The 23,774-nt window shown below is 32.5% G+C and overlaps 1 protein-coding gene across 2 annotated transcripts; it reads left to right on the top strand.

The window, feature by feature from the left end:
• The first annotated feature begins 2,135 nt into the window (after positions 1 to 2,135).
• LOC143190572 (uncharacterized) lies at positions 2,136 to 23,443 on the top strand. 2 transcript variants are annotated; one of them, XM_076394960.1, is made up of 10 exons: positions 2,136 to 2,392; positions 4,306 to 4,510; positions 4,597 to 4,767; positions 12,247 to 12,513; positions 12,568 to 12,756; positions 12,812 to 12,922; positions 17,320 to 17,529; positions 17,586 to 17,738; positions 22,269 to 22,496; positions 22,552 to 23,443. In XM_076394960.1, the coding sequence occupies exons 2-10, from the start codon at positions 4,340 to 4,342 to the stop codon at positions 22,633 to 22,635; spliced, it is 1,584 nt and encodes a 527-aa protein (XP_076251075.1). In that variant the 5' UTR covers positions 2,136 to 2,392; positions 4,306 to 4,339; the 3' UTR covers positions 22,636 to 23,443. The 2 variants fall into 2 exon arrangements, with proteins under 2 accessions (XP_076251075.1, XP_076251076.1); XM_076394961.1 differs by having other exon boundaries at positions 2,146 to 2,234.
• The last annotated feature ends 331 nt before the right edge of the window (positions 23,444 to 23,774 follow it).

Here is a 23,774-nt window from a genome sequence, read left to right as displayed (position 1 = left end):
CAAATTAATTGCTAAATTAATAAATTTTACTTTTGTACGAATTATTGTTACAAAACCACTCCCAAAAAACGCTAGGGTATCAGCGAGATGCCTTAATTTAAATAACCTGCTGCAACATTAATAGAAATTATGTCAACTGCTGCCGGACGTGCTACTAAAAGTTATTTACCACATTTAAAAATGTGTGGTCAAATATCCTTCATTAATAAAGGCGTAGAATCATATAAAGGACAGTTAGGTCGAATACATATGTCCAAAAACTAAGAATTGCGCGCCCAAACCAAAAGAAACGGTACTTCCCAGTGGCTTTCGAATTTCAAACATATTAATTGGTTCTCATTAATTAAAAAAAACAAGAGCAAAGTTTTAGGCGAACCAAGATGTGTTCATAAGGACACGCATCAGTTTGGACTCGAGACAGAACAATCTAGCCAACAATTAGCGGGTTCATCGTGTGCAATCCACTCGAATGACTGTCGATTAGACTTCGGAGTGAAATGATGGAGCAATGTTTCATCAATTGCCAGATATCGACGCAAAAACTCGGGTTTATTACGCTTGATCGTCTTCAAACACTGCTCCGAATCATTAACTCGTTATCGTTGTTTTTGGTCAAAAGTAAGCTCGCGCGACATCCACTTTGCACAGAGATTTCTCATACCCAAATATTCGTGAATTATACGATGTACAGGTTCAATTAATATCTTTAGAGTGTCTGCTATTTCACTCAATTTCAATTTCCGTTCAATCAAAATCATTTTGTGGATTTTCTTAATGCTTTCGTCGGTAAAAACCTATTTTGGGCGTCCACTGCGTTCACAGTCTTCATTACACGCACCTTACTTACACCGTGCTCATTTCACCATGTCTAAACTTAGCATACTTATCTTTGATGGTTGATTTTCCTGGAGAAGTGTCCGGAAAATAGGCATCAAGGCAAGTTTTTGGTTCAACTGTATTTTTTCCTTTCAAAAGGCAATATTTTATCAACACGCGAAATACTTTTTATCCATTTTTTTTTCACAATAACAAAAGTTTACTCAAAATGCTATAATTCACAAACTAACAATCCGACAGCTGTCAAATTTACACACGCACCTTTTGAGGGTTAGGGCTAACTATAAAAATATATGAATTTAAATCTAGTAGCGCTATCATGTGTCAGGCTGGGGACTTTTTAATTGACCTGTTAGGTTTCATGTACTTATACCTACGTATAATATAAGGCAAACGATCTAATTACTTGCTGATATATCTTATATTTAGCCCTCTTCAATATTGATGACAATTATACCCTATCAATTATATTTTTACTATAAGCCAGAAATTAATTAAGATGCCTTATTTGCATCGAGTTCTATATGAAGGCTAATATATAAGCAGTAGAGATATTTCATCTCTCTTCATCGACTTGACCAGTTCTATCCTTTAATAATAGTCGGCTTGTTGTCGCAAAGGTAAAGACGATAGGACGGTCCTCCTCCTGATGCGATAGTCGCGAGTTCGAATCTTTTGGGGGCATGGTCGCAAATTTATGTTTGTGATTGTTTAATATTTGTGATTGGCCCAGGCAAGAGTGTCATAAACCGACAAAAAAATGATCCCAGTCACGCCAGTAACCAGACTGGGTAAGTCTTATGGAGATAACACTCTTAGTAAAGTTGATCACTCGCCAGTCGGTAGACTTAATACGGCGGACCGTGATTCGGAACCCATGTTAAGCTATATGGCATTTAACATTTTATTTCAATAATAAATCTATTACTTAGCGTATTAAAGAAGGATTGGAAATGTCTCACCGTACTTAATGTAATTATGTTTAGGTGGGCAATAAATCGCAGACATTCTTACTAGCCCATGAAATTCATCTATGGTTGCACTGGTTGCTCCTAAGCCATTTTTGCTAACTCTTTCCCTTTCGCATTGGACAAAAATGTTGAAGGAAGGAATTTTTATTTGAATGTTGCTGCCATCTTCTGTAAATAGCCTCCAATGCCCCTTCAGATATTTTTCAGATTTTAGTTTGCTAGTAAAAGTATAATGTAAAGAATCCAACGCCGATTTTTTTCATTTTTAAAGATTTTGTGTGGTATGCGGCCGCTTGACATTCCTTAGCTGCAAAACCTAGTCGTAGGCCATGATAAGAAAGTCAATCCCCTACGGTCAAGCAGGTTTTGGTTGAAGAACACACGAATATTGATTAAACGAACACTAGACAACATTGAATTAATCAGGTAATAGGACATTTGATCATGTACAAATGTTCTAGGTCCTTCCTTATTGCTTAAGTGTCATCGTTAGCCAATAATTCGGTGCCATCTTTATTTGCCGTTGCCCTTGTTTGAGACGTTCACGACAACGTCGTGTTTATTTGAATAAAAAAGACGGACAAGTAAGTAATTTTGTTCTATTTAATAGATACCTCTGATTTATGATATTTATGGTGTATAATAATTTTTACCGGAGACGTGCAAGGAAACATAACTGGTGATATACGATCAAAAATGCCTAAAAATATTTTCATATCGGCACTACAAAGTGTAATTGGGGCAAAACAGGTTCAAAAACAATTTTAATTTTTTGTGTTATTGTATGTCGTGTGCGTCATTATTAACACAACATATATGTGACAAACAACGAAATCATCCAACAGCAACTTGATATAACACAAAAAGTTTAAATTTGTTGCAACACGTAATAATCGCAGAGGAGGGAAATATTATTCCCGACCATTAATTTGGCTTCCGTAATAAACACGGAAAAATAGAACAAATACAGATTAGTCAAGCAAATTAACAAAAACTTAAACGATAAAAAATATTGCTCCGCTGTATTTCTCGATATTTTTCACGCCTTCGACAAGGTGTGGCACACTTGACTGCATGTTAAACTGAAAAAGCTTTTGTCTCATACGATACATAAGTTCGAATATTATCTAGAATTAGATTTATATTATAAGTTGTACAGCAGATCACTTACTAAAATGATGTTCTATTATTCTATTCTACATGCCAGGATGATTATATGGTTATATTATATACAAGAATATTTATTGTCCACGGGCAGATTGTTGACGTTCTTAGATTAATTTAAAAAATTGATGTATTAATATAGTCCTTGCCATTTATACATAATTCCCACCAAAAATATGTATTACAAAAACATAGTTGATAGCTCATCTTTATTTTATCTTCTATGGTTTCCATTTATCTTTTTCTTTTTGTCTTAAGTCCCACGCCCAACTAACAGTTCACTAACAAATGAGGAATTAAAATTTTATGAAACTATTTTATAACTGTTAATATTCTTGCCTGAGGACTTCATTGATACATTTTGTGCCGCCAAATAAAGGTACTATTCTTAATTTAAGGTTTTATTATGTCTATCTCAAGTGAAATTTACACATATACATTCTATTCTCTTGAGACAAAATATATTTCCTGGTGATGTTGGATCATTTTGTAATCGTTAGAAAAGTGCAAATATTTAAAATCTCTTCCCGATTTTATAAACAGAATACTAAAGCCATATAAACATAAGAGTTTTATGTTATATTCTTACCTTAAACTTCAAACCAGTTTAATTTCAATATTATTCGTATTTTCTTCCGTATCATAACTTTGTTTGTTATGTTACCGGCCATAGTTACAATAATTTGATACTCTTTTTAAAATTATTAGACGGTACATATTATTTTAGCAATAAACATTTCTTTTTAAGAAAAGAACACTACACTAACCTTAGAAAAATTATTCGCAAGACATTTCATATTAGCCATACATATCATTGTGAAAAGTATGGTTATAAACAAAATAATATAAGGTTCCGAACCAAACGATGAAAAGCATCAAGTGATTTTTGGAGACCGAAACCTTCCGAGAAGGTCCGAATGTTCCACGAATTGATTTCGTTTACCGCGAACGGAGAGGTTTTCGCCGAATCCATGCCGAATCTTCAGGCAGGTTCTCGCACAGAGCCCGAACATTCGCTTCGTTCAACTCTGTACTCACCATATGAACCCATTTTGAAACCTGTTCGGCACAAATAATAGCCAAATTTTGTTCTGCTCATGCGCATTTTATATTTTCTCTCGAAATTCACCCCGATAGCTGAAACCCGTACCCGCCATAATATGCATTTAGTAAAACAAAAAAATTAATTGACTTTTCAGTAGTAAAACTAAAATATTAAAATGGCGTCGAAAATGGCGAGTTCTCCACAATCCAATTAAACGATCGAATATGGATTTAAAATGAATGAAATCGCTGACTATGACGCCATTCACTCGCTTTTATTATTTTCTAGGTGGTAGATTCAATAGGAATCCGTAAAAGCTCTTATGATGAAAGCCAAGGAAGAAGAACAAGAACCGGCTACATCAACTAGACGAAGCCATTTAGTTTCGCGAGCCCTCCAATATTTTATTAGGATACGTCAGTCTCCAACTCCACATAACCAAAACTGCCCAGATCAACATCAAGCAATTAATAGCCGTGTCAACGGATCGGAGGTACATATATTCCACTTTGTATAGTATAATATATTTATCAACATCTGGCGAAATATTGACTAACATCTGATCACTCCTATCATCAGGGAATAATTCATAATGTATGCCCCCATCAACCAACGCCTCTCCATCGTAGACGAAATGGCCCAAAACGTTACGTGCCGGCCAGCCCATCATACGACTTCTACAGAGTTATCGACTTCATTGTAGATGATGCGCTAAATTCCTTTACTTTCATCTGCAACGCCATCAGGGAGGTTAGTACTATATTAATTCTACACAATATTCTAAATTCAATATTCGGAACATTCGACTGCAATCGATTATCGACGGTTTAATAATTGATTATTACTTTTTACTATCGACTGTTTCAGTCTCCATTTTTGGTTCGAGTGATTTTACTACTTTTTACTAATGACTGTTTCATTCGACTACTGTCAATGGCTATTTTCAGTCCGACTGATTATATTATTATTTACTACCCACTATTTCAATCGTGTACTTTCAATTATTATTTTCGGTTCTACTAGTTTCATTCGACTGATTTTTAACATTCTAGCTCTGTCGTCCTTGACAAAAATGTGCGGTATTTAGGATACATAAATGTATATTAATATATATAGTTTTATGATTTGTTTGGTAGTTTGCTTGTAACTAACAATATATTGTATATCATTATAGCACCATTTTGGAGCCATATTTTTCAATATTATTAATGTAATAGGAAAAAAGATTAAAATTTTGAATTATAAATGGTAAAATACTTTTGACTGTTTTTAAGCAATATTAATTTTTTTTATTTACTTTTTCGCTGCGATTTATCTCTCGATTTTTGATTAAGTCTTTTGATTCTTAAAACTTCTTTCCTAAAATCTTGAAAACTAAACTTGGATTCGAAGGGTTCCAGACATTAAAACCATAGAATACAGATACTGTATCTAGGATGTTTCTGTGTTCTATGATTACATCGATTCGAAACAATTTGAAGAAATGTTTACAGTAGCAGTTAAATTTCGTAAAAAAAAATTAACCGAGGTGAGAGGTAATGTAGTATATTCAATATATATACTAAATATTTTTAATAAATGCGTTTTCTCATAGGAAAATTCTCTTTTAACATTCAACAATTTCTTTTCTTGGCTATTAAAAAATACAAAAAAATAATGATGGTCCCGACACTTTTGGCAGAGAAATCTTTTTTTACAATCTATTTTAATTATTTTATAACTTTTCAGTATTCACAATCGAATAACATCATAGGAAAATAGCTGAAATGATTATATTTTTGAAGAGTAATTAAAAACACATTTATTTTATTTCAAAATGATCTGGTAGTTATTGTGCGACAATTTTTAGTTATATCATAGATTAGTTTTTTTTATGGTTAGATATATGTTTAATCTTTATTTAGTAATTGTAGTTAATGTACACTTTTAGTTTTTAGGTATTGTTTATAACATTGCTGTTAAATTATCTATATTTATTATAGTATGTTATTTAAAAATAACAATTTAGATATTATTAAAATATCATAAAATATTTGTGGGATTATTATTCCATTCATTTTTACAGATCCACAGAACATTCAAATATAAAATGAATTCTATTTCTTTTAAAATGAGATAATTCACTGCGTTGAAATATTATTCAGTAATTATTACTTTCCTTTTCTTTTTTAAAGTTAGTACGTGAAGGATTATGTACATTTCCGTCTCGCTTATACTATGATTGGAAAAAATAAGGACAATTAAAATAATCTTCCCGAAGCAATTATCTACGTCGTTTCCTCCCTCACAATTTATATAAGAAAGAATTCGTACATCTTCGTCTGATGTGACGAATGGAAAAAAACAATATAGTAAGTAAGTAAAATAGTAATTTCTATTTTCAGTCGCTAATTTTTTGACTATCGACTGTTTTGACTGTTTTGCGACTGTTTCAACTGTTTCGACTATTTTCAGTCGATATTTCCCAACGCTAGTTTTTATGTAACCGAGATAATTTTGAAATGATATGAAAATATTACGTAAGTCGTTTGATTTTTATCAAGTACATATATACGTAATTTTGAAAATATTATCAATATGCTAAATCACTGTTTCTGCAAAACTACTTTATATCAATTCTACGTATTTAATTTGCCCGAAATAAAAATTATTTATTTTTGAAATAGATAAATATTAAATGCCTCCTAAAATGCTCCAACTCTGTCCGTGGCGTAATTGTTTTAATCGCACCAAATATTTTGTATAGTTACAGGTCTTATTTATACATTATTGTAATAATATTGTGTTATAATTAACGTGTTTTAATATAATTATACATAAGTAAATATAATCAAATACCATCACGGTTAGGTTAAAAAAGCCCATATCAAATAACTTCTTGTACATCAAATGGTTTGACGGGCTCTACTAGATACTGGCTACACCTAATTAAGGGTAAATGATACATATCTAAATGAACAATATGACTATATTAAGTTTTTACAGCCTACTATGTGTGTTATGGCAAACAGATATTTCAAAATTTTCTAACACTTGCTACATACATTGCATGAACCTTATGTTGTCATTGAAGTCCAGTAAAGTAAAAAAGTAGTAAACTAAGCAGAGATCTAGTTTAAGAATTCATAGGATAACTTGATATGTTAAAGCATCTCTAAACACAGATTACTTAAAGTACTTAATACCTAGACTTCAAAATTAAAATGTTTGCATGATATCTACCTAAATATTACAGGGTAATTTGATATATATATATATATATATATATATATATATATATATATATATATATATATATATATATATATATATATATATATATATATATATATATATATATATATATATATATATATATATATAGATATAGATTTGCCATCGAGAGAATTTTGGCTTATCTTACTAAATATAGGGCACTTAATATCAATTAGCGTTGGGAACTATCTACTAAAAATAGTCGAAACAGTCAATAGTTGCAAAACAATCGAAACAGTGAATAATCAGAAAACTAGCCAGTTATTCCAAATATAAGACCTAATATAACAAATGTAATTGGTTACTATATTTTATTAGCATGTGCTTATTTTTTCCACCCGTACTATAAGTGAGACTGAAATGTTAAAAAAAAGAGGAAGTGAATAATTGCGGGCTACTATTACGTCAGAATGAATAATTTCAAAGAGCTTCTATTTCTATTCAAATTTATATGGTACCGCTCTCTGGAACGGGTTTCCAAGTTTTTGTAAATCCCAGTAGTCTATGTCTAAGAAATTAAGTTACTAAAATCCGACTTAGGTGACATTAAATCTTAAACAGTAATATGCATCACTGTTATGCGCTGGGAATCCACCGACTAGGGATGTTTTTCAATACTTGAATGATTTTACTTGGAATTATATATGGCTAGGGACCTTTGAGCACCTTCAATTCATCCTTCTTATAGCCCCAGCTGTTTTTTAAACGAATAATATGTGAATTTAATGTATTTAAAAGGGAACAGCATTGTGATATCTTCGAAATTCTATCGACTGTGCCAGTTATAAAAGAGGAAAGGATTTTAAAAATAGGAAAACTATTACATTACTTGAAAAACTACTTAAAAAAAGAACAGGTGGCTTATTCAACGACGATACGAAGCGGCACTGAGGGTTTTTATCCATTAGAAAACAGAGTAACCCGTCCCACTCGCTTACCATTCAGGCACTTTAAAAATAGATTATCCTATCACATGGCCGCGATAGTAAAAGTCATATCATTATATATCACAACGAAACGTTAAGCATTTAGTAGATTATCAATACATCAATATATTTCATGATTTTGTTTTTTGATGATGCCCCACATCCCATACCAAAAAACAATCAAAGTGAAAACGAACTTCTATGCTTTGCTCGTTTTGTTCGAATCGGCTAGTCATAATACTATCTGACTTATTCTGCCTAACTTATTCCAAAGACTATTCTAACTTATTCCAGTGTATGTTAATCAGTTCGTATGGAAGTATGTATTTGAGCCTACGCACTTCGCTGTAATCGCGCATATTTAACTGTCTGGCGAGTGCAATAGAATGCACTAACAGTCTTTCAGAGTAGTTTACACTAACACTCTGAATCACAGTCGTTACGGGCTCTAAGGGGATATCTCGTTGAATTAGACTATTGGAGATATAATATGGGGAATCGACCATTGCTCGCAACACTTTATTCTGGAAGATCTGATAAATTTGAAGGTTAGATTTGCTAGCAATACCCCATAACTCAATTGTACGAAAGTAATGACTTATACAGCAAAACCATGTTATCAAAGGATAATTTAGATTTACACCCTATCAGCCAATACATTTTATTTAGTTTAAGCTCAAGCTGTTAGCGCTTTGTCACTATAGTTGTTTTCAGGGTGTCACATGTTTTGCGTGTGCAATCATTCGCCGCATGCTCTAATGCGCATTTTACATATCGATATAACTTGCGATAATACATTTTATGTATGCACATAGGCCTCGGCATCTAGCGCATTATGGGCGTTTTTACATCTGCTGGCACCGACACGACACCGATATCAGTGGACCAGTAATTTTTTTTATAACATCTTTATTAGATACGCTTAGTGCAATCTTAATTATTATTATTATTACAATTAATTTATTACTACTTTTCCTATGTGCTTGGATTAATTAACAAGCAAGACGAGTACGAGAAAATACATCAGTATGTATTCCTCAATTATAAAATTATAATTATTTATTAATGATTAACTTATAGCTATAGTTTACACTAATAATACACACTAAATGTTCACACAAGTTCATATGGTTTTGTTCGTTTCAATATTCTGACATCCTGTGCGCTGTCCAGCAGTTGTATTGCTTCCACGTTAGAATGATTTAGTAATCTTCTTTCGTGTTTCAAGGCGAAATCCTGAACAACTTCGCAAATCCATTTTATTTCCAGGCCTTCGTGCAGTTCTTCATTAGTTACATAGCAATAGGCATTGGTAATCAATCGAAGAATCTTGTTTTGACAGCGCTGTATGACTAACTGATTTGAATTTTTAGTGCAACCCCATATTTGCACCCCATAGGTCCAAAGTGGCTTTGTAATTGTATTATAGATCAACCTCTTTGATTTTAGATCAAGTTGAGAGTATCTTCCGACTAACCAGTATAGTTGTTTTATTTTGGTTCTAATGTGTTTTGCTTTTTGTCTAACGTGATGCTTCCAATTTAATCTACCGTCAAGATGGATTCCAAGGTATTTTGCTGATTCTGCTTGAGGAATCGGGCATCCATTGAGTGATATAATTAAGTTTTTATTATTTCGCCTTAATGCAAAATTAACGTGGACAGATTTGTAGCTATTAAGTTGAATTTTCCAATCTTTTGTCCATTTGTAGATTTTGTTGACTGCCACTTGCACTTTTTCTATTGCCCTAGGCAGAGATATATCTTTTGCCATAATAACTGTGTCATCAGCAAAGGTTCCAAGAAGTGTTTCTTTTTTTGTTGGAATGTCAGCAGTGTAGAGCAGATACAGGAGAGATCCTAAGACGCTACCTTGTGGAACTCCAGCCGAGATATTTTTAAATGTCGAGAACGTCATTTCGTGCGATACTCTAAATTTTCTTCCGAATAAATATGACTCCAGCAATTGACAATAGTTACGCGGTAACAATTTGCTCATCTTACAGATTAATCCCAAATACCAAACCCGATCAAGAGCCTGTGAGACATCCAGGAATATTGCAGGGCAGTATTTCTTTTCTTCAAACGCTCTTTCAATAGCCGCAGTTACTCTGTGCATTTGATCGATAGTTGAATGGTGATTCGAAAACCAAACTGGAAATCTGGTATTTTTACCAAATGTTTAACACGTTTATATATCAGCTTCTCAAATAGCTTTGATATTGCAGGTAGTAGCGAAATAGTCCTGTAAGATTCGACTGGTTCTGCAGATTTGTCAGGTTTTTTGAGCATAATTATTTGTGCAACTTTAAAGCATTCCAGGACATGCTTCAGCCTTAAACAGGCATTAAATATATATATGTCAACATGATGATTGTTTTTCGTGGCAGTTCTTTCAATAATCCAGGTGAAATGTCATCTATACCAGGTGCCTTTTTAGGATTGAGGTTATCAATTTCAGTGGCAACTTCCAGTGGAGAAATTAGATTTAGATCTACATCGGGTTGATAAATAGGAGATGTATCCATGGTAGATTCTATATCATTAATCCAAAAAATGTTAGCTAAGTATTGTGCGAACAATTCAGCTTTTTCATTGTCACGTCGAACCCATTCATTTCAATCATTTTTAATTGGCGGTACTCGAGTAATTGGTCTTTTAAATCTTCGAGTTGCTTTCCATAGCGAATAATCTTTGTCTGCTTGTGGGCTTAATTCACTTAAGTACTTTTGAAAGCAATTCTGTTTATATTCTTTGATCTTTTGATTCGTCTGATTACTAATTCTATTAAACGTAGTTTTATCAGCAGCATTTCTGGTCCTGTGCCATACTCTTCTAGCTTTTCACCTTTCTTTTATCATTTCTCTAATTTCGAGGGGGTAAAGTACTTCATATTCTAGTGGACCCGTAATGACAAGTAAACAAATAGAGCCCTTTCACATTCGCCGATATATCGGTATCGTGTCCGTAGCCGGCACCAGCATTTCGCCGGGAAATATCATGTCGGTGCCGATTTTTGTTGTATACAGAGAAATTTTTAAGCTTAAAAGAGGAAAATGTCCAGCTTTAAATATGATATTGTAACACTAATTGAATTAGTAGAATCAAAGTCTTGTATATGGGACAAGACTAATGAAAATGATAAAAACAAAATACGTGCTGTGTCGGGGTCGTGTCGGAGTCGTGTCGATGATTATTTTTTGTAGGATATTTCACATCTAAAAACATTGTAACATTAGGTAGTTTTATTATTTTCTTTAGACTTCAAGTCAATATAAAACATTGGCAATTTTGTTGCATACATATTTACAACTTTATGGCCTTGTTCAGCGAGGGCGGATTTGATTGTGTTTGTGGCGAGATATAGTCATTCTATGACGAATTTCAATAATATTTCGGACTTTGGTCTAAAAGTATTGTTTTGCGTATTCCTGTTTCTGAATTTCTTCATTAACTCTTTAAAGCCTTCAGAGTGAAATATTTGAATCTTCATTGTTTCAAAGCCGGTTGTTTTATTTCCATTCCGTGATATTGAGAAGGTCAAGCAGATATTTAATAACATCCACCTTATATATCATTACTTGATTTAAGGGGTTTCAGTTAATAAGAATTGATCATTTCTCCGAAGAACGGGTGATTCCATTGATAAATCGGCAGAAAGCTATTATGAGTCAGTCAGAGTTTTAAAGTATTAATTCAACCGCACTCAATTACTTAATTGCCAATTATATAAATAAATTTTAACGTGTGCGCTTCATATTTCAGTCGCTCAAATTACCGTTCCGAAATTAAGAAAGAAATTTCTTAAAATATAGAACCTTGTTTGTAAATAAATAAATTATAAATTTTGGAACGAGCTTTGTATTGAAACACGTATTCGCTACACTTAGATAGAGATTTAGCTATTTTAGGTATTGCAATAAACATTTAAAAAAAACAACGCTCTCGTCCTATAGTTGAGACTGACTCTCACTTCTTATGACCGGTAATTTTTACGACACCAATAATAACACCGGTGGTTTGAACAGAACACTTATTTTCATTTTCAGATTCCAAATGGTCCAATATTAACACCAATAATGGTATCAGATATCATATTTCAATCTGTTTGCTACAGTTATTCAATTTTCAAAACACTGGGTCTACATGGAAGATTAACTGAAGAACATTTACCAGCCCTACCGCCCCAACCGTTTTTTCCATTCACAAGGCCATTAATGTTTTTGCCAATGCTTAATGATATTTTAGAAGCTTTAGGAGATGTCGATATACTTCAAGAGATTCAGAATGTTCTTTATAATAACGCTGCGATGGAGGTCTGCATATTCAATGAAATTCTTGACTTACCTTCTCTAGTCATGTTTTTGTAGATATCACTTCGCTCCCGCCGCTTATCATTACCACCGTATTGGCCATGGTATACGCCAGGGCGTCCTGAAGACAAAAAAATTCCCTTTGTAAGCCGAGCCAATAAAATCCAAATGATGGATGACATTTGGAATATTGCTGACCTTCATACGGAAAGAGTAAGGTCAAATAATACAAGGATTAGTTCAAGGGTATGTATAAGTTATTCAGCATTAAAAGACAATCTACCTATATGCCACTGGATAGCAAGCTGGAAACCTAGACGTACCGAGGCAAAATGAGGCCAGTTCCCCAACAGCGGCTCCAGCAATACCATCTACATTGGGTCTTCCGAGCACTCATAATCAGATCATGCAAGTAAATAAAATATCAATAATCCATTCAAAATAGCGGTGAACCCACGTTATCCATGAATTGATGACGTTAAAATGCGGCAATGTTGTCGCATTAACTATGAGCTTTAGTTCATTTTGGCTATAACGTATAACAAAATTTTATTCCAAATAAATTAATCAAAGTGTTATAAATTAAATAATAAAAAATTATATTATTAAACTAAAAATTACTGTTATGAAATATAATTTTTTTGACATTACAGTACATATAATGATTATATTATGCACTTAAGTCTACAATTAATTATACACTTATAATAGTTTGGGAGTTGGGGTTGTTTTATTATATTTGCATATTTTTTTCCATACCACCTATGAGTTTCAGGCACGTTGTCATATGTAGTGCTGTCCCCTGGAAGCCGAATCCGCCTAATAAACAATTATATATCCAAGTTATATGTTTTACTTTCATTAGAAATCAGATTCACTTTTAACGCTTAGTTATTATTCTCTTCGACACAGTATTTCAACGTAAAGACATTTTGGTATCACTGCATTTCCCCTTAGTTTGTTATAATACTACCTGATAAATCTTTCTAGACAAAACTAGATTTAATTTCTGCATTCTCACTAATGCCTTTGCCATATTAGGTATATTAGTCCCACCCTAGTTATCCTGAAATATCCATCATCAGTCTCATCTAAATACACAAATTGAAATAATAAGTTTATAGATTTATAACCGACTTCGAAAAAGGGGGAGGTTCTATGTTCGGCTATATATATATATATATATATATATATATATATATATATATATATATAAATTTTTTAATGTACGTACGATATCACCGCAAATAATAGGCCGATTTTCAAAATTCTTCTTTTATTCGAAAGAGTGAACTTCCGTGATGATCCCATTGGGACCAAATCAGAATCTGTTGGGGAAATGTTCTAATTTTAAAGACACGTACAAAGTACTAATCAGACATATGTGCATAATATTATTGCTGAGCTAATGTGACGGAAAATCAGAAGTCGTTCAGTGCAGAAGCCATTTAGTATGCTTTTAAGCATTAATTATAGCACATATGATCCCGTAGAAATATTGTCGACAACTACTTCTATGGTGTAATGGTTAAGCGTTTATATCCCAAATTCTCGGCGGAGACAATAACTTTTTCTTGTTGTTTAGTTAGAACATTTGCCAAATCACCTAGGCTAGATAGCGAACGTCGGGACCCAAAGCGCTCCATTTTCAATCAATGTTTCTTTATTGCTATTTTTCCTCATACGGACTGCAGCTTTACTACCTAGCGCCTATCTAGCTAGACCTACCCATTGTGATGTTAAATAAAATAACTAAAATAAACTATTTTTAACAAAAAAAATTGAATGGACTTCAAAAAATAAATCGACAAATCGAAATATCGATATTTTTCTAGGCATCCGACTCCCCTAATTTACTCAATAAATTACGCAGTTATTTTTTTAAGTATTTCAATAGATAGGTAAAATAAAGGTGCAGCCCGTTTGAAGAAAAACGGAATTAAAGAAACAATTATTGAAAATAAAGAACGATTAGAGGTGATATGACAAATGTTCTAACAAAATTAGAAGAACTAAAATTCGTTGCCCCTGTCGGGAATTGAACCTGCGGCTTCCACGAATGAGATGAACGATCCTACTGGATTCTTCCTTTGTTCTGGAACCTCTGAAGGATATCTATGTTAGATTTGCTAGTAATACCCCACAGTACAATACCATAAGTCCAAATGGGCCTAAGTACTACCTTATACAGGAAAACCTTGTTATCTAATAATAATTTAGATTTACGCCCTGTCAGCCACTACATTTGGTTTAGTATAACCTCAAGCTGTTTGCGTTTTGTCACTTTATGTTTTTTCCATGTCAAACGTCGATTAAAATGCATTCCCAGATATTTATTTAACGTTGTCGGCTTGCGGAAATTCATGATTATTCTTTCATGTCATTAAGCTAGCTCTATAAATTTACCCATGATTTCCTCCAATTTACTAATAATACTTACAGTTTCAGTGGTGATTGGAGTTGTCTGCGTGTTAGGTTGGATCTGACTGTTGGTTACTGCCTGTGCGTATGATATATGAGGATGTTGTATTGGTGCTTTAGGCGAGTTAAATGGTATGGGCTGTTTTGGTGGCTATAAGCTTCTTTTTTCTCTCAGTGTTGGATAAAATTTTTGTTGCAACGCTTTATTAACTAGGAATCCCCTATAATTTGCAGGATGGTCACCGTTACAGTTGAGGCATTTTATTTTATCGTCACGTGTTTTGTGCGTGCAATCATTGGTCGCATACTCTCCTGCGCATTTCATACATCTGCGCAACTTGCGAGAGCATGTCTTGGTACGCCCATATGCTTGGTATCTGGAGCATTGTGGGATTATTCTTTTTGTGTATGGTGGTTCACATTTAATGACATTGTGGTCCAAATACTTAATCTCGTAAACATGTTTATTATTTTCTTTTGGCTTCAAGTCAATATAAACATTGGCAGTGGCTCCTTTGTTGCATGATGTTCAATATTGTGTATATTTACAACTTCGTGGCCTTATTCAGCTAGGGCTCTTTTAATTATGTTGAATCGGTGGCGTGATGTAGTCCTTTTCTGACAAATTTAAAAGTTTTTTCGGACTTTGGTGGAAAAGTATAGTATTGCGTGTTTCTATTGTTCAATTCTCTTATTAAAACTTAGAAATGTTCAGGATCGACATTTAAGTCTTCATTGCTTCAGATCCGATTGTTTTTATTGAGTAATTATCACATGTTTTATTGAGCAAGTCATGCAGATGTTTAACAACACCTACCTTTTATTGTTATTGGGTTGGTCTGGAAATTACTTTTGGTTGATTTTCTTTGTTGTTCTGGTTTTCTTCTGTCTCTTTTGTCAGGGCATTGAAACTCTTATATGTTTCTATGGGTTTTTGAAGCACCTGAGGTTCCATTCATGCTCCTGAGGGGCTTCAATTATTGGCAGTTGACTGTTATTTCAATTAGCGGGTGATTCAATTAATCATATGTCAATGAATGTCTGTGAATATGTGAATGTGATGTCAATAAATCGACAGAAAGGTGTTGTGGATTAGCCATTATGTATTGAAATTAACCGTACAGGTCGCTTAATAATTATTACATATTTAATTTTTAAGAAATTTACGCTCGTCATATTCTAGTCACTCGAAAAAATAAGTTTTAAATTTCACGTTCAATATTTCACGTTTTAAATCACATTCTCACCCTACAATGGCTGAGACTAGATTTGCACTTTTTATGACCGACACTTTTGTGACACCAATAGTAATTCAGATTTTTTTTTATTTCCCACAATGGTTTCTTTATACAGAAATATATATAATTTTTCTGTTACAGAATATTTTTTATTATCCTAACAGATTTTCTTAAATCACTTCAATATAAAAGTTGTCTGTACGTCTGCATAATATTTAAAAAATATCCTCCTAACTGAAAAACTCCTAACCGTTGAGGAATTCTGTCTTCAGTTACACCAGCTCAACAATAACATTATACAAAAATATCTGATTATTTTAGATAAAAATATGTGACAACATTGTACGTGCCTTCGAAATTTGAGGGTTTTCCTGGATTTCCCTGGATTCCACCATCAGATCCTGGTCTTGGTTCCAATGGGACCACCTTGATAGTGAACTATTTGAAATAAAAAAAGAATTTTTAAAATTGGTTTGTAATTGATGGAGAAATACAGAAATGCATACATTAAAATATCAGGCCTATAAGTTAATTTTAAAGTATCTGCAACACACAGTATTAATGTGTATGAAATCGCATCTGGTACATTTATAACATCTTCATATTAAAACCTCACTAATATGACAGTCTTATTTTGTCGAAGTGTGGACTAGTGGGCTGCTAAAACCTAATGAATCCATCAATCAGTATATCGATCGACTACGACTGCAATAAAGACAGCCGAGCGAAGAGAGAGCAATGTTTTTTTTCAGAATAACAACATTCGAGCATATGGTATAACACCAGTAAAAACATACTAAAATCATTAAATTGAGAAGTATGGCCCCGTCTGCCAATTTCACCAGATCGTGCTCTACTTCTCATTACAACTTGTCTAGCTACTGTAAACGACTGCCTGTTGACTGCTTTTAAAGATACCAAAGAAATGATTCGATTCATGGACAGCCTCAAGAGATACATCGTTGTTTTGAGATAGATTCCGTAAATTGCATGAACTGTAGAAATATAGGAAGTTGCGGCAATTGATCGCCCATATTTTGAATAAAATACATTGTACCAATTTTTCACTTAAAAGGTCAAATTAAAAAATCCTTTAAAACTAATTTATAGGCCTGATAGATTTTTACCTTCTGCCTTTATATTTTTATAGGTACTAGCCATTTCCGCATCTGAGATTACCATTAATACTAGGAGAAGTCTTAATCAAAGTGCACTTCCAAATTTAACACAACCTAATATAGTAGTTACATCAGCAACGACTGTGCCTCATATAATTGAATCCCTTTGGACCGAGTTTGATGATATGAATGAAAATATAAGTAATGGACGTAGAAGACTCCCAGGTGTGGAGGTAGTGCAGGTCCGTATAACTATTTCATTGCTAAAAGAAGGATGACTTACTTTCTGCTTAAACAGTTTCTTGGAGGTGGAAATATGCCTTCAGGCGCAGTGGCTATACGTCAAAGTATCGGAGCGACGGAAAGAAGTCCCCTGAGATTACGCATGCTTACATACTTTTTTACATCTCCACCAATTCCCACCACCCCAGTTTTAAATTTTAACAATGCGGTATGTTATCTATCTATTTATCTATCTTTTATCTAGCTATGACTATGTATATATCGACTATATAAGTATCGAACAAAGAGATAGATGTGGTTGTCGTTCTGTCAGGATAGTTTATAGTGTTAATAAAATTATTTTAGAGTATCGCCCGCAATTTCGACCGCCAATCTGCCTTTGTTGATCTGTTAAGTGACACTGTTTCTACCCAAATCTCAATAGTATGGAGTGACCGTGTTTTGATGACCCCAAATTCCATTATCATCAAATTGTGGTGTCTGATGGAGTTCATCCAAACAAAAACAGTTATTAACCATTCCTGTTTCCAGCATGAAAGACAATATATCCGCAATGAATTATTAATAAACGTCATCACTAACAAAACCTAAAAAATTGTTACTCCGGAATTTACGTTTTCCATAAAGTTTTGTTGTCTTACACTATTTTTATTATCATCATGCCATGAGTTACGATTGGGTATTTTGATTCCAATTCTGAAAATTTTTATGTCACAATTATACCCTTTCGTGGGTTATCTTTACACCATTTTAAACTCTATAGACTATTCAAAGTTTTTCAGTAATGCCTCATGGATATTTGTGACGTCGAAAAATTTCAATGTTGCCGCATCAACTCTGAGTTTTAGTTCACTTTTTGATATACAAGAAAATTCTAATCTAAGTAAAATAATGAAACAATAATGTTTTCAAATACAACTGATGTTAGCATTATAATACATCTAATACATATATTATCGAAGGACTTAAGACTACAATTAAGAACTCAGGTATAAAACTTTGTAGGTAAGATTGGTTTTGTTTACACTGAACTCTTCCATACTACCCATAAGATAGAGTTTCTAGGCGCGCTTTTTTATGTAGTGGTATCACCCTGGAGGCCTAATCCACCTAATAAACAATTGTATATCTGAGCAATATATTTTACTTTCATTCGAGAGCATATTTACAATTTTACGTTTATTTCCTTCGATTGTTTACTTATCAAGTAATCTTGGTATGTATAATTTATTTCTTCTGCTATTATCTGTGTACACCATTCTTCATAAAATTAATCACTGAATTATGTCTAATGCATTTACCATATCTACAAAACACGTAGTATTCATTTTTTCCTCATACGTTCTAATCTAATGCTCGTGTTTAATTTTGAACAATTACAATTATACCTCTGCACACAAATCTTTCACGCCCTAGAATACAATTTTCTACGGTTATATTCAATTAATTATGTGCATACTTTTAACATAAGATACACAAATTCAAATAGTTTATCTTCTTTGATCTTATTTTATGCCTTTAAAAATTGAATTCTTTTTAAGGTAATGTCTGGAAGTTCCATTAAACCTCTCCGAGGGTTATCTTTACACCATTTAAACCCTATGCCTTGTAAGAGTATATGAAATGTCCTACAGCCCTCAAACAGCTGCATGTCCCCAATTCTTTTATGTATACTTTCCAGAGAGAAAATTTTCTCTAAAATAATTCTATTAAATTATGTTTATATTAATAAAGTTGTTTGTGTACTTGCTGTTCTTATAAATTTCGTATATTTGGTCTCGAATAAAGTCAATATCAAGATAGTCAAGATTCATCACCCACTTTGTATGTAGATAGGTTTTCTTGAGTGAATCTAACGTATTATTCTTCATTTTGCAAACGATGTTATTCACAGTATCCACTCTAATATTTAGCGCACCAACAACCCACTAAAAACATTTTCAATAAAATTGGCTGGACTTATATTATTTAATATCATCAATAATTATCTGTCTAGCGGAATTTACCGACAAAAGGGGGCCTCCATTATCGCGTTCCTTTTAGAAATAACCTATTAAAGTCGCAACCAATTTGTGACCATGATTATCTATTGTTTTCGGCATTTTCAAACAAAGGCATTTCAAAATAATCAAAGTTCTAAAATAATGTTTGCCGGTTTATAACCTGTAGTAATTATAACTAATATTTATTCTTGAAAGTAATAGTGATAAGAAGTTTTAACTCTTACCTATAAATTATTGGTGGTTAAATAATTAATTGTTTCGACGTCACAAATATCCATTATGCATTACTATATTTATTTTGAATAGGCTATATATTTGCTGATACATATATTAAAACTTCTAGCATTCTTCAAGTTATGGTTGAAAATTAATGAAGAAAATATCAAAGTTCTAACAACTGACGGATTGCCTGTTATTGTAATTAATTACGCAAATACAGAAGTTGAAGTACTTGAAATCAGTGTCACAGGAGAAAAACGAGCGTCTCCCGCCGAAATAATAAGCCGAATAGGCTAAGTTGCAATAGCTTTTGGTACTCTAAGATGGCGTATCTGAAAGAGAAGAAGCATTACAATCAAGATTAAGACGGACGGATCCGATACCTGGACTTTGTTGACATATGTAAACTTCAACTGGGAGTTGCCTATTAATAACACCTGGAAAAGGGAACGAATTATTCACAGTAGTTAATATTTCGAATTGTAATTATCATTCAAAACGCGAATCCACTGACTGACCACCGATAGTATTAAAGTACCAGACCTAGTATATTTTTATAATTCGAGGCACCACATCAAATCAAATAAAAATCGATGGCTTATGAGAACTAGCTCAGCTAATAATATTCCACTACTGTCAACATTAGGTGCAACAATTCTAAAAAAAAACAAAGAATCCCAACAAATTTCCTATCTGGGACACGTTTAGACTTATAATACAGGAATACACATAATACACAAGACTTTGACCGGATATGGCAAAGCGGATTAATCTGCAAATTAAGCAAATTGCTGCCCCAAAGTTACCGTCTGCTGGAACCATATCTGTTCGAAAAAAAATTATAATCTCGCATGAAGTATTGAATAGAATTGTCAATATTTAAACCTGTTTCACCTGGAGCCCGGAGGAATTCGGCCCTCCAGGGGGGAAGTCTTATGGCGACGCTAAAATCTGCTTTACACTAGTGATATCGCAACAATAAGACTGTAAATCGGTTAAATATCTTGTAATACATCTCGATAGTAGGTTTCAGCATATGCTATAAGAAAAAAACCTGCGAATTAAAAAATTGCAGAGCAGTATTAAAATGCTTAATAGCCTATGATGACCACCTTACGCATAATGGAGTAAAACAATAACGAATTAATCAAGGCAAACTACAAACAATTATGTAAATAGAAAATATAGATATATGTTTTATATCAAAGATACGCCCTATTAAAGACTCTTTCATCTCGAAACACCAAAATCCAATTCTGGTTAATAAACACCCAACATGAAATTACGTCAATTATTTGTTAAAACTGGATATTTATCGGAAATTATAGATTAGAACAACAAAATAACTGGAAAAGGAAATTTAAAAGGAAAAGGAAAGTTATTTTTATCACCGTCATCCAAGAGTGTACATGGAGATAGTATAGATTTATTATTCAACGAACACTAAATGGTTTAAATATTAGACGGAAGAATTACCAAAAATACGTAAACTTAAACCCTCCTAATGAATTGTAATGATTCCATATATATATATATATATATATATATTAGAAAACTCGATAGGAGATGGGTCCGAAATTAGTAAACTTAAACCCTCCTAATGAATTGTAATGATTCCATATATATATATATATATATATATATATATATATATATATATATATATATATATATATATATATTCCTAAGGAAGTCTCTGAATAAATTAACCACCAGACTACGACCTTGTGAATGCATAGAAAACCCTTGGTTAAATTAACCAACTTATTTAATACTTGAATTTAGTAGCTAACCTATGTTCCAGATGCACAGGAAACTACTTAAGTTATAATAATACCAAAATCAATCAAGTATATCGTGTTACAGGTGTAAATGAGAAATTTCTAGAGAAGAAAGATGTATGGTGTGCTGTCTCTCTTGATGCTGCAGAAATTTTTATCGGCATAAAGACCCATTATAGCACATGGGCTGGAAAGTATCGGGCACTATAAAGAAAACGCTATTTTTTATCCAAAATTGGCTTAATTCATCAACATAATTTCCATCAACAATAAGTTCTAACTCTTCAATATCACTTTGTAGAATAATTTTATTTTTGCTTCACAATAGCCGTGTCACCAGTTGCTGTCCACTTAGATGACGATCGTTTTGTTTCCAAAGTGAAATGATAGATCCATATTTCATCCATTGTCACATATCCTTATAAAGGTTTTGGTTTGTTATGTTTAAACATCGCCAAACACTGCTCAGAATCATCAAGACGTTCTTGATTTTGGTCAACGGTGAGCAAACGCAACAGCTACTTTGAACAGAACTTCCCCATAGCCAAATGCTCATACAATAAAAAACCAACAGGTTCTTTTGATATCTTCATGAAGTTACCTAACTCGCGCAACTTCACTAGGTTGTTCTAGGTATTTGTTAGTATATTAAGACATGGAAAAATTAATCATTAGTGGTACACTAGTTTTAGTAAATAGTATTTTACACAATAATTAACACCAGTTAATACTTAGATTACAGCAATGCAACTTTTATTGACTTTCGTCCGGCCACGGCTAGGATTGAATAGCAATCAAATTAATCAAATAACCAGCTATAAATACAGGAGATCCATCGATAGAACTAAGGACTCACAGACATCATGTACAATATGTTTAAATTCTTTTCAAAGAGATCAGATTTTAAAGGCCCTTCCCTGCACGCATCAATACCACAGTAAATGTATTGACAAGTGGCTATCGGTAAATAAATTTTGAATTGAATATTTGCAATATATAACTATTATTTAAATCATAGAATCACACAACGTGCCCAGTATGTCGCTGTGACCTTTCTGCTACTCTTAATCGTCGATCTATAAGACGTGCCAACAATTCGTGAGAGTTTGGGATTAACTGATAGAAATTATGTAACAAATACCCTGTGCCGTTATTTTTATTTTGTAATAATTTGTAACCTACTGTATATTAATTATTTAATTTCTCATCAATTTCTAATACCTGTAAGTACAAGTTTGTAAAAATGTGTTTTTTATGTGAAATTATTAATTCTCAACAATTCCAGTCAACATTGTTTTGGTTTCAATTTTTTTACATTAATTAACGTTTCAACAACAAAACCACAAATTTTCTAAGATACATCTCAAAATTTATATGCTTTGTTAAATGTTACTAAACATATTTTAGTACATTTTTTAACTTCTTCGAGAATATTAGTAAAATATTAATTCGTATATATGTTTTGTAATGTTTTAATCTAATTATAATGTACTGTATATTAATTATTTAATTTCTCAACAAATTTTAATACTTGACTAACCGTTGAATATGAAATAACAGTAGGTAACATAAACTGGTTTAAGGTTAATATATCAAGGCTTATTTTTAAATATTATATTTATCAATATTAAACAACATGAACAACATGCTGTCATGGAATAGTTACTAATCATGTTTCCTGTAATAAATTATACAATCAATCTAATCAATTTGTAAAACCGTGGTCATTAAATTATTCTAGAGTTGTAAATAAGAATGCATTGATATAACCTAAAACCAAGATTAAATACGCATAAATGTGTTTTTTTTTGTGAAAATATCCACACTTATCAATTCAAGTCATCATTGTTGTCGTTTCACTTTTTTCACATTTATTAATGGTTCACCAATAAAAATTTAACATCATAAAACATATGTCGTTGTTTCTATGCTTTGTAAAATGTTACAAGACATATTTAAATTGTTAAAACGATTCTCAAACATAAATAGCCTTTTTTAACTTCTTCAAGAATTTTAATAACATATTAATCCATGTATGTTCTGTAACATTTTAGTCTAATTATAACCTACCGTATATTAATAATATAATTTCTCAACAAATTTTATTACTTAACTAGTCGTTGAAAACGAAATAACTGTAAATAATATAACCCGGTTTGATGCTAATACATCAAGACTTATTTTTAAATATTATATTTATCACTATTAAACAACATGAACAACATGTTGTCATGGAATGGT

The sequence above is a fragment of the Rhynchophorus ferrugineus genome, unplaced genomic scaffold (assembly GCF_030347505.1).
Source record: "Rhynchophorus ferrugineus isolate W39M unplaced genomic scaffold, kcgeb_rfMv2 rfM2, whole genome shotgun sequence".
NCBI lineage: Eukaryota > Metazoa > Arthropoda > Insecta > Coleoptera > Curculionidae > Rhynchophorus > Rhynchophorus ferrugineus.
This window is presented reverse-complemented; position numbering and strand designations above follow the sequence as displayed.